The sequence below is a fragment of the Hippopotamus amphibius genome, chromosome 11, assembly GCF_030028045.1.
Source record: "Hippopotamus amphibius kiboko isolate mHipAmp2 chromosome 11, mHipAmp2.hap2, whole genome shotgun sequence".
Taxonomy (NCBI): Eukaryota; Metazoa; Chordata; class Mammalia; order Artiodactyla; family Hippopotamidae; genus Hippopotamus; species Hippopotamus amphibius.
The window spans coordinates 114,516,488-114,528,833 of NC_080196.1; the positions used below are offsets into that span (position 1 = coordinate 114,516,488).

General features: G+C 52.3%; 1 protein-coding gene across 20 annotated transcripts in view; it reads left to right on the plus strand.

The window, feature by feature from the left end:
- The window catches only part of ATP9B (ATPase phospholipid transporting 9B (putative)), a 196,973-nt gene that overhangs the window by 147,508 nt on the left and 37,119 nt on the right, over positions 1-12,346 (plus strand). For all 20 annotated transcript variants that reach the window (XR_009048010.1, XR_009048011.1, XR_009048006.1 and 17 more), the window contains 2 exons: positions 8,336-8,448; positions 11,193-11,438. Coding sequence is in view for 14 of the 20 variants with exons in the window: in XM_057699066.1 (XP_057555049.1) it covers positions 8,336-8,448; positions 11,193-11,438 (359 nt within the window). In the remaining 6 variants the exon portion in view is untranslated. The remainder of the gene's footprint in view (positions 1-8,335; positions 8,449-11,192; positions 11,439-12,346) is intronic.

The following is a 12,346-nucleotide window of genomic DNA, read 5'->3' on the forward strand; positions in this document are numbered from 1 at the left end:
GCAGTCACATCTGTCGCCACCCGGAGAACGGTGCCCGCAGGACGTTTGCTTTGGAAACTCATTTTCCTTTTGCTTGCTTTGCTCACTGTAGTCCAAAAAACTGCTTTATTAAAGAGTTACAGCTTCCCCCCCCCAGGAATCACAAACAAACCTTTTGTCACCGTCTCTGTGCACAGAGCTGCCACGATGACCAGGTCACTGAGGCCGCGGCCCACCTCGCTCAGTGCCTGCCTGCCCTTTTCCGTGTTTCAGATTTGGGACATCTTAACTTTTGTTGTATTAAGATGACAAAAATTGTAGAAACTATCAACTCTGAAGGACATGTAAGAAGCATGAGAACATGTAAGATAAGACTTGAAAATCATCTTGCACTGCTGACTCTTTGGTAACTGGTTTCGTCTTATACCTGCCTACTGTCAGGAGGACACAGAAGGCCTGAGACTAGCACTGACCTTCCCGCTCAGTGCTTTACAGAGTCTGCAGCAAAGTAAAAACACCACTGAAACTTTAAAAATATTTTGATGATTCATCTTAACATGTTAGATAATCACATGTGACACATGAAGGACTGTCTGCATCAGTATTCCAGTTTCTTCAGCCCAACAGGATTGAGTACATTTACTCAAGTGGCAAAATAACAAATATTTTATTATTTGATGGGAATGGCTAGTCATTTGTTTAAATGTATCAGTTCTAAGCCATTTAAACATGATTTATAGGCAACTAAGAAACCTTGGAAGATGCCGCAGCAGTCGGAGGTCAGGCTCTGTCGCCCGAGCCTTTGGCGTAACTGCTGTGCAGCCTTTACCAGCGTCTGAGCTTATCGCGTCTGGTTGCTGCACACTGTCCCCCCATCCACGTTGCCGTCATCCCTCCCCTCCCCTTCCCTTGCCGCCCCACCCCCACCCCCCATAACCCCTAGTAACCCCTAATCTCCTTCCTACCTCAGTAGGTTTGCCTGTTCTGGACATTTCACAGAAATGCAACTGTACACTGTGGCCTTTTGTGACCAGCTTCTTTCACTCAGCGTAACATTTTGAAGGTTCTCCGTGCTTTAGCCTGTGTCAGTAATTGCTTCCTTTTCATTCCAGAATAACGTCTGTTGCACAGATACGCTGCATTTTATTTATCCATTTGTCAGTTGATGGACGTTAGAGAATTGTTTCTCCTTTTTGTCTACGATTAGTGACACTGCCGTGAACATTCAGGGTTGTAACCAAGGCAGTTAGGCAAGAAAAAGAAAAAGATGTCCATATTGGGAAGGAGAGTAAAACTATTTGTGTGTGACATGGTCTTCATATAGGCAATCCTAAGGAATCCCTTAAAAATCTATTAGAACTGATAAATGTTTTGTAAGGTTTAAGATATCAATACAAGATCGATATACAAAAAAGAATTGTATTTCTCTACACTAGCAATGAACTATCCAAAAACAGAATTAAGAAAACAATTCCATTTACAATAGCACCAAAAGATAAAATCAGTACTTCATGGTGTTAAAATGGAAACAGTATTTCCCAACTTGATCTACAGATTCTATACAATCCCTGTTAAAATTCCAGCTGCCGGTCTTTGCAGAAATTGACAAGATGATCTTAAAATTCATATGGAAATATAAGGGACACAGTGTAGCTAAAACAGTCTTGGTAAAGGAACAAAGTTGGCGGACTCACCAGTTCCTCATTTCAAAACGTACTACAGAGGTACAGCGATCAAGACACTATGGTGCTGCTGGGAGGGTAGACATCAGGGTCGAGGAGACGGAATTGAGAGTCTGGGAGTACATTGAACACTTACTGTCAGTTGGCTGGCTGGCTGGCTGGCTGGCTTGCTTCCTTGCTTGCTTTTGATTGATTGTGTTGGGTCTTATTTGCTGCGTGCGGGCTTTCTCTAGTTGCGGTGAGCGGGGGCTACTCTTCATTGTGGTGCGTGGGCTTCTCATTGTGGTGGCTTCTCCTGTTGCAGAGCACGGGCTCTAGGAGCACAGGCTTCAGTAGTTGTGGCACATGGGCTCAATAGTTATGGCTTGCAGGCTCTAGAGCACAGGTTTAGAAGTTGTGGCACATGGGCTTAGTTGCTCTGCAGCATGTGGGATCTTCCCTGACCAGGGCTCGAACCCGTGTCCCCTGCACTGACAAGCGGATTCTTAACCCCTGCGCCACCAGGGAAGCCCTCAGTTGGCTTTCGACAGGGTGCCAAGATACTCAGTGGGGAAAGAGTAGTCTTTCTTAACAAATGATGCTGGGAAAACTGCAGAAGAGTGAAGGTGGGTCCTTCCCTCCCACCATGGACAAAGATTAGCTCCGTGTGCATGACAGACATCAGTGTAAGCACTGAGATGATCCTCTTGTTAAAGTGCTCAGTTTTCAGAAGCTGTTGTCAATTTGTGTTCTATTCATTCTCCCCACCTCCATTAAGCAACTGAATAAAGGGCTGTCAGGTCCTAAACACAGAGCTTCATAACCATGACCCAGAAGGGGCTTCAGTTACCTTTTAAATTATTTTAAACTAGATGTGTACCCACCTCCTAGAGTAATGGAAATAAAAACAAAAAATAAACAAGTGGGACCTAATGAAAATCAGAAGCTTCTGCGCAGCAAAGGAAACTATAAGCAAGACAAAAAGAGAACCCTCAGAGTGGGAGAAAATATTTGCAAACGAATCAACAAAGGATTAATCTCCAAAATATATAAACAGTTCATGCAGCTCAATGTCAAAAAAACAAACAACCCAGTCAAAAAATGGGCAGAGGACCTAAATAAGCACTTCTCCAAAAAAGACTTACAGATGGCCAAGAGGCACATGAAGAGCTGCTCAACATCACTGATTTTTAGAGAAATGCAAATCAAAACGACAATGAGGTATCACCTCACACGGGTTAGAATGGGCATCATCAGAAGATCTACAAACGGTAAATGCTAGAGAGGTTGTGGAGAAAAGGGAACTCTCCTGCACTGTTGGTGGAAATGTAAACTGATACAGCCACTATGGAGAACAGTATGGAGGTTCCTAAAAAACTAAAAATAAAGTTACCATATGACCCAGCAATCCCACTCCTGGGCATATACCCAGAGAACACCACAATTCAAAAAGACACTTGCACTCTAATGTTCACTGCAGCACTATTTACAATAGCCAGGACATGGAAGCAACCTAAATGTCCATCAACAGATGAATGGATAAAAAAGATGTGGTACATATATACAATGGAATATTACTCAGCTGTAAAAAGCAAGGAAACTGGGACATTTCTAGAGACACGGATGGACCTGGAGACTGTCATACAGAGTGAAGTGAGTCAGAAAGAGAAAAACAAATACCGTATATTAACACATAAATGCGGACTACAGAAAAATGGTACAGATCAACCAGTTTGCAAGGCAGAAGTAGAGACCCAGATGTGGAGAACAAACATATGGACACCAAGTGGGGAAAGCGGGGAGGGGTGGGGGGAATGAATTGGGAGATTGGGATTGCCAAATATACATTACTAATAAGAAAAAAGACATCAGATTGCACACTCTTAAGTGTATGCAGTTTATTGTGTCAAAAAAAAAAGAATTGAGGTGCAGGCCCGTAATGAATAAAGAGAAATTGGGAAAAAATAAAAGTAAACTGTGTAAATGCAAGAACATATTCATTATTTTATTGTGTGCTTGCATGTATGTGTGGTGACCCTCTGGTCCTCCCTGTTTCCGAGGGATCTTTGTCCGTACGTGAGTTACTCTCTGAATGTACTCAGATGAGTACAGCTGATCGAGGCACTGGAACAGCAGACACTCTACAGCGGCAATGCCCTGTCTAGACATGTCTGTGAATGGAGCGGTTGTAACCACGTGCCTTTGGTTGTGCGGAGTACCTGCGCCCCACGTGGAGGCAGCGTTGGGGAGTGCCAGCTTTTTGTCCTCAGTAACCTCTGGGCATCTGACCCGGGTACCTGCCACTTTAGACCCGAGGCGGATTAGGGGCCTGGGGACTGGCCACCGTGGTGGGAGGCGGGGAGCCGTCAAGCTGCTGGTAGGTGCCCCCGCGTGTGCAGAGCGGGCTCCGGAGACATCTCTGCAGCCTGTGTCCAGCGCAGCCACAGCAGATCCCGGGCCTAGAGGGACGCCTGAATCGGCCCCGGGGCAGCGGGCAACCGAGTGCAGGCTGTGGGGAGCGCAGAGCCTCGGGGCGTTTCCGAGTACAGAGCGCTGGGTCAGAGAGGCTTGGGAGACCCTCGCTCGGTCCATATTCAAACCAGCGAGCATGACATACACGAGACAGCGGGGGATCTGACGTGGAGGGGTCACTGTTGTTTTTGGTGTGATGACGGGGTTGTGTTTAAGAGCTCTTTCTTTTATTCGTAACACGGACGCGCTCGTGCCTGGGGGCCGTGTATCTGATGGGCTCCAACCGTCCGGTAGGGCAGTGGCTGGCGCCCTCGGGGCGGGCGGGACCTCGCCAAGGGGGCATCGGGCCGGGCCTGCCGGGATGCTGCCCTGCCCGCTCATGTGCGCACGGCGTTCCGTCCGCAGGGGTGGAAGGTGGGAAAGAAGACACATTGCGGACCCCCGGTGCCTGGCGTTCCATCCTTCTCACATTTGTCCTTGAAATTTCTTGCGTGTTTTGCTTTCCTCTGGCTGTTGCGGTGCACGTGCGCACAGGCACGAGAACGGGGGTGTCCCGGGTGGTCTCCGCGTGTTTCCGGGCACGGGGGCCGTGGGCGCTGAGACGTCCCCGTCCGCGTGCTGTCCTCCGATGGACTCCCTGGCTCAGGCCGCGGGCCCCCGGGAGAGCCTGTGGCTTCGGGCTCCTGCGGCAGAGCTGCGCGCGTCCACATCTGCAGAGCTCCGGCTCAGGCGCGGTCTGCGGTGTCCTCGCTCCTGCCTGGCCCCGTGGGTGCCCTTGCCGCTGGCCGCCGGGCTGGGCGGCGTGGAGGGGGCCTCCGGCAGAGGCTGGCCCGGAGAGTCGCGTCCCTTTCCAGCGCCAGGTGTCGTCTTGGGACTAGAACGCGCCTTCTGCGAGAGCACATCTGTCGTCCTTTTTGCCATCGTTTCAGCGACATCCCTGGTGGTGGCCTCCCGCGCCCGGAGCACCAGCGCGTCCCGGCCGGGCCCCGCTGCTGCGGGGAGCGCGCAGCCCCCCATCGCCCCCTCCGGCGCCGCCGCGAGGCCCGGGGACGCCGGCCGCCGAAGCCCCGGCGCGCTTCGCCGGGAGGCGGGCGGCGGACGGGCCCGGTTGCTGGTCCGGGGGCCTCGCGGGGGCCACAGGCGGCGCCGCTCACCGCGGGCCTCCGGCGTCCCTCCGGGAAGGCCGGGGCGCGGACAGGTGGCTCGCGCGCGTTTCCGGCGACCTGCTGCTCTGGGTGGCAGCCTGCGGGAGTGCACGCGGCGTGGAGCCCCGGGACCTTTCTAGAAACGTTTGTTTCCCTAAGTGCATCGTAAGCTCGACCGCGCCCCCGAGTCACGCCTTGAGCGTCCCCAGCGGTGGCCCGTGCGTGGGCGAGGCCAGGCGGAGGCAGCGCGGGTGGAGCGCGGGGGCGGGTGAGTGGGTGCGTGAGGCCGGGGCCGCCCGCGCGCGGAGGGGAGCCGCCGCCTGCCCCCCACCCGCACCCCCACCCCCCGGAGCCCGGCCCCGCCCGTCCGCCGCGCCGTGTCCTGACCCCGGGCGTCGCCGTCGGTCCTCCCTGCTCGCCCGTCGCCAGCCTCCCGAGCGGACGCAGAGCTGCCGCGCCCGGCTCTGGGGCTTCTCTGTCCCAGACTCGGAAGGTCTCAGGAGCGCGTCTCTCCCCCGTCTCCCCTCCGCCCAGACCTCCGGCCGCGTCCCCAGCAGGAAACCGGAGCCGGGAGGCAGGCCGCGCTGGTCATCGCGGGCTCGGACCCGCCGGTGCTCCGCTCGCCCTCAGCGCTCCCTCCAGCCCGCCTGCGTCCCCCCGCCGCCCGCGGGCTTGACCGAGGACGCGCCCGGCCGGGCCGCCGCCCCTGCTGCAGGGCGCTCCTCCCGGGGCGCCGGCCGCTTGCCCTCGGCCCTTTGTGTCTCAGGCCCTTCGTCCGCGCGTCTGCTGATCCTGCGCGGTCTTCGCCGGCTCCCTGCGCAGACCAGTGGTAATGTCTCTGTTTGCGGACGAGCACTGAGGCTGCGGAGCTGAAAGCATCTCTGTGAGGCTCCGCCGGGCCTGGACCACCCCGTCCATCGACCTCCAAAGCCCAGCGTGTGGTGATGCCTTATAAGGAGGGTTTCTGCGAAACGAATGAGTGGATTCAAGTTTATTAGAGACGCGTGGACACGCGAGCGTTGCTGGCCTGTCTGGGGAATGGTGGCCGCGTCCTGAGGCCGGGTGGACGATGGCCCCTTCGTTTAGGGTCTTTCTTGCTTGTACCAGGTGGTTTTAAACACCTAGAGAAACCGTAGTTCATTCTTGGTAGGAGCTGTACAGGTGTTGGTTGTAACATCCTTTGACTTTGCTGCACATAGTATTAGTCATAAAAAGTCAGGTTAAAAGAAGTATCGTGAACCGCAGTCCTGTTTGTTTATAAAGTGCTTAGCCTGTACGCCTACTTACCGTTCCCACCGTGACTGCCTCGCATTCAAGGTCTATCAGAGGAGAGACTCCAAGTGAAATTCAATTACGTCAGTGAATCTAAGTGAAATATTTTTAATTTAAATAACGTATTGTTCATTTCTCAGAGAGGTGTTCATTTGGGCGCATGTAATTGAGGTAAACGTCATACTTTAAGAGGAATCAGTGTAGAATTTCATTATCTTTTGACCGTAAGTAATAGAACAGTTATTTTCATATCAAATCTTTGAAATAAAGCATTTATACAACTTCCTTACTTCATTTGGAGGCTGAATTGTTGCTGTCGACAGCATTTATTGTACCCCGTTGATAGTATTTGTTAGTTACCCTTTACCTGATGAGGGTGGCTAACCAGGAAGCCCGTCTGCACTGCACTTCTCCTGCGTCTCATCATGTTAATTGTAGCAGGCATTTATTAACGGGGCTGCAGAGAATTTTGTAAAAGGCAAGTTTATAAACCTGACAAGCATCCCTGACAGTAGCTGCACTTTGAAATTTATGAAACTGCATGATAGACTTTATACGTTCTTTTGAAAGTGTTTGCCAAAGCAATCTCTAAATAGTAATAGTAAATTATAGATTTTCCTGTTATTTTAAAATAACCTCTGTGTCCTGGTGGGAGTTCTGTCGGATGAACCCTAGCCTTAACTAATGTGCATGGAGTCACAAGTAGATATGAAAACAGTTTGTATTACATTTTCAACATCATGTGGGCCAGAGAAAACAAGAATTAGTGACTGTGGTCCAGTGTCTTGTAGCTGCTGTGACCGCGGGGCTCCCTGTTCTTATTCACACTTATACGTACGTCAGTGCCTGTGGGTGACCCGTCTCTGTGCTTTAAAGCAAGTGCGGAAATCCCGGGCGCGGGGTTGGGTGGGGGGACAGTGCGGAGCACGGGGTGCCTGGGTTCACAGGGCGTTTTTCCACACCCCCCACCCCGCAGTGTGGCTCTCCTTCTGTAAAACTGGAGCAGCAAAAACTCTGTGCTTGTATGTGGATGTGTGTTTTCATGTTAAGTGATAGACGTGCAGTGTTTAGCGTCTCCTTTCAGGGTCATAAGATGAATAACATTGGGAACTCATGTGCCACATTTAATGGAAGTTCACCAGGTTCTGAAAATACAGGGCGTGACCTCTGCTGCCTCTCTCTTCATGCCGTTACTTCCCTGCATTTGGTTGTGTGTCTTTTGATTGGAAGCCAAAACCATCACATCTCCTAAAACTGACCTGCCCAGGTTGGCGGGCGGTGCCAGGGCGGATGTGGGGGGGCCCGCACGGCGGCTCACAGGCTAGAAACCAGCCGGGAAGAAAAGGCCTCTGCTTCCTCACCTCCTCTCTGTGTGATACCTGTGGATGCCAGGGCTTAAATGCTTCCATGAAAAAGTCTTAATTTTTCAAAATAGATGTATTTGAAATGGATAGGTGCGCTGATCTGGGGCTGGGTGATGTCTTTCTCAGGCAGCATTCTAGGGTGTAGTTACAAAGGTGGTGACTCAGAACTGGAAGACAGAGCCCAGACTTTCTCCACGGAGCTGGACCCCTTCCCATTATTAAAGTTACTGAAAGGGGAACCTGACATTCCAGGAAGAAAGTTCTGGGCCTCGCTAGTGGAATGAAAATGAAGATAGTGCAGATGATCCTTGAGGACGCTTGTGTGGCAGAGGGCGTGTTGGGAGGCACAGAGCGCGTCCAGGCCCGGGCGCAGCGCGGGGGGCAGTCTTGATGTACCTCACGGGCCCCTGAGTTGATGGTGTCCTTGCTGCTTCCGTCCTAGGAACCCTCACCCAGAACGAGATGGTGTTCAAGCGGCTGCACCTGGGCACCGTGTCTTATGGGACGGACACGGTGGACGAGATCCAGGACCACCTCCTGCGTTCCTGCTCGCAGGTGAGCCGGCTCCTCCCGCAGGGCTCCTCCTGCGGGTGTTCAGTGCTGCTGCGTCCCGCCGGGCCTGCGACCTGCTGACCTGCTCTGTTGATGCTCAGGCATGACTTTACTCAGCTCGTTCATGAATCAAGAGACAGTTTTTGGACTAATTTTAAATAGAAATTTCTGTATTGTATAATCATAGGCTTAACAACCTTAAGTCATTTATCCTTATTGAATTTTCTTAGTGAATTATTTGTGGAAATTGCGCAGTAAACATAGGATTTTTAAGAATATTGAGTAGAATGCTGCATCAGGTATGTTTCTTAACAATCCTCTGTTTTCCCTCATAATTAATACGGCTTTCTCATATTTTTTAAAGGTTAACTTTTTTAACCCTCTCAGTAAACAAGAGTAGGAACCATAATTTTTCTGCCCTCAGCTCTCAGCACGCGGCCGACCCTGTTACATCATAGTTGTTGTGAAGTGAAGCTTGAATGTAATGTCACGTTAGTTCGTCTGTAAATGTGTGGTCTGTATCTCTAACAGACAAGGGCAGGGTTTTTGTTGTCGCCTTTTTGTTTGTTAAGACAAAACCTCAATCTGGTCTTTTCCACCGTAGCCTCACGGGCCCTCCTGAGGTTGCAGGAAGAGGAGCTGTTTCTTTCCCATGAGGGTGCAGCCTGGTTACAGCATGTGCTCCCCGCGAGGGCATCTGGGCAGGGACCTTCCCAGCCTTCAGGCTCCCAACATTAGGTGTGTCAGGGCCGCGGGGCACACAGGTCAGGCCGAGGCCGCGGGGCAGCAGGGACACCAGCCGTCTTCCAGTTTCCACGGCCCCTTCCCAAGCAGTGCTTGCGTTTCAGTCACTGGGTGTCTTCCCACCCGTTGTGCGCCCTGCGGGCACTGGTTGAGCGTCATCAGACCCAGCCACCCCGGGCCTCGACTCAGGACCACTTCCTGGGCCTTCTCTCTGCTGGTGGGCCGGGGTGGGTGGGGTTTGCACGTGCACAGCACTCACTGCTGCCGTCAGGCTCCCCGGGCCGCACCGGTGCCCCCACCTCCCCAGGCCGCGGGCTGTGGTCTGCAGGCATTTGCTTCCCACTTACTTTTGAGGGGGCTGGAGTGAATTATCTTTCCCCGCTGCAGTTCTTCCTTGTGTCTTGTCAGCCGTATACTCAGTTTTGTGAAAACCGTGTCTTCTTTCTGCAACGTGCACCAGCCTGGCATGTACTTTACTTTTGAGATGCTGTCAAATGAAAACAATCTCATGTGAGCCTATATTTATTATAGGCACGGCTGTACACGCCCAGACGCACACAGAGACACGCGAACACTTAAAACCAAGCACTTTATTAACTTGGTTGCCATTCATGTTAAAACAGTATTTTGTAACCTAGAATATTTATTAATAGGAGAAAATATTTTAAAGGGAAAGGAATACAACTTTCCTTCTCCTTGTAATCTGTGTCTAGATTAAATGGTACCAGGTAACGTGTTTTTAAAAATATTAATTTATATTACCCTTGAATATGATTTTAATAACTCCAAATAAGTTATTTTACTAGAAAAAAAAGCGGAAAAGATGAGTCATGTGAAGACAGCAAGTAGTATTCCATGTAAGGATTCAAAACCTTTTTTACTGAAAGCTGTGTTGGTGAGCGGGTTAGACAGCCCTTTATGTGAAACTGATTTAATTCCTTATGTTCTGTTTCATCATTAAAATGATGATCGTCTGCTGGGTCTGCTGCGACATGACACACACTTGCTGTAACCCAATTGCCTTCACCTGCTGGCAGCGTTTGGTGCTGGAGGGCACCACCTCGAGGGGAGTTTGTGTGGCGTGAACCGCTGCAGCTGGCAGGACACGCAGCACCGTGCGGCTGGCGCAGGGCCGCCGCCTTCTCGGCTGTGCGGGCGGCAGGGCAGGCAGGACGCGGGTGTGGGCCGGAGCCGCGGGCTGGCAGGGCACCCGCTGGGCAGAGGCGCGGCCATCTGACGGGCAGACGCGCCGGGCTCCGTGCCCTGCACAGCACCCCGACGTAGGACACTGGCTTTCCAGGGGTCTTCGGGGGTCACCCTGCGGTTCAGTGCAGAAGTGTCTGACGGGCCTTGGGGTCGGGGTCCTCCCACGCCCACCCCCCACCCCCCACCGGGGTGGTGAACGCAGGGCGGTCAGGCACGTCGGGGAGGAGTGAGTGGTGGCTTCAAGGGAACAGCTTTGACATATGACGGGAGGGTCGCCTTTCCACCGAGGTGGTGATTATTGTATCTGATGATGATTATCTACAAACCAGACACCCGCTCTTCAGAGACTGTTGCAAAGCTAGAGGAGTTCATAGTATTGCGGGAACGTTCATAAACGTTTTTTTCCCGCTTTCAGCCGTATACTGTCCTATGCACAGCAGTTTTTAAGGAAAAATGAAAGCAGGTGTGAGTACTCTATTCCCTTCTGTGAGTAACTCTGCTCTTAGAAAGGGTTTGGCAAGTTCCTGCCGTGGCTGCAGTGAGTCCACTCAAAGGGCACATGAGGTTGTGAGTCTTAGAGCAAATATTTTGGATACCTGACAGCCGGGAAATGTCGAAGCACTTTGTAGCGCAAGCATGGAAAGGGAACTCGTTGCCCCAGTGGGGCATGTGCAGGAGGCAATGGTCTCTAGCTGCTCTTCTCGCCCCGGCCGAGCAGCCGGTCAGAGCCGTACGTGTTAATAATTCCAGCCTCAGCCCTGCTTTGCCTCTAATTCGGCGACGTCCGTGTTTGACAGACGCAGCCTCAAGCCGGTGGAAACAGCGCCAGTTCAACCCCCCCAAGAAAAGCCCAGGCCTCGGCGCCCAAGGTCAGGAAAAGCGTGAGCAGCCGGGTCCACGAGGCCGTGAAGGCCGTCGCCCTGTGTCACAACGTGACCCCCGTGTACGAGGCCCGCGGCACGGCCGGGGAGACCGAGTTCACCGAGGCCGACCAGGACTTCAGTGACGACAGCCGCACCTACCAGGCCTCCAGCCCCGATGAGGTCAGTCTGGCCATGCGGCCGCTCCCGGCAGGTCCTCAGGGTGCAGGCGGCGCCTCCCCAAGGGCTCACGGGCCCCAGGCCTGAGGAGTTTCCTGTGGGACGAGGAGGGGGCTACACCGTGGTTTTCGGGGCGGGCTTCGCCACAGGCCAGAAGGCTGGCCAGCATCCCCCTGGCCTGGGGCGCGTGCCGCGCATCCCAGAGCGTCCCTGAGTCCCATCCCGGAGAGCCGTGCGCTGGCTGACACGTACGGTCTGCAGGCTGCAGCTTCCCCGCCCTCTCCTCTCCAGGTCGGTCTCAGGCACGCATGCTGCATTTCCAGTTCTTTTTGCCAGAGTATAGATGCGATGTATCTATTTCAAAACAGAATTAGAGTGTAAATAATCTCAGAAATCTACAGGAGACAGAAATGGTAAAATCTTAAATGTGGTAAAGGAGTCATTTCTGATTCTCCATCAATCATTCTTTGATTTTTAGGTTGATAAAAATTATTATTTAATGTGTTCACTTCCTGTACAATCTTAGTGTATTTTATATAGCTTTCTTATCTACTCTTTGCACTCAGGGTTTTGATGATTCTGTAAAATCATCAGACCGACCATGGACGTGAGGTAAGCAGACAGACGTCTTCAAATATCTTGTAAAACTAGATCATATAAGTCAACCCCTGAACAAAGTACCTTCAGTCAACGTTTTTAAAAAATCTGACCTAATGTTTTAAAGAGAGGAACCTGCTGGTTCCGTTAACAAGTCTAGTTCTGAGGAGAACAGCCCTTTCTTGCAGGCGGCACCCCCACCCCGGCTCTGCTTCCAGGAGGGGCCCCTCTGCTGCCCAGGGGCAGGGCCTCTGTGCTGTGCAGGCTTCCCGCCGGGGAGCAGCCAGCGGTGTCCCTCCTCTGGTTCCCATGCC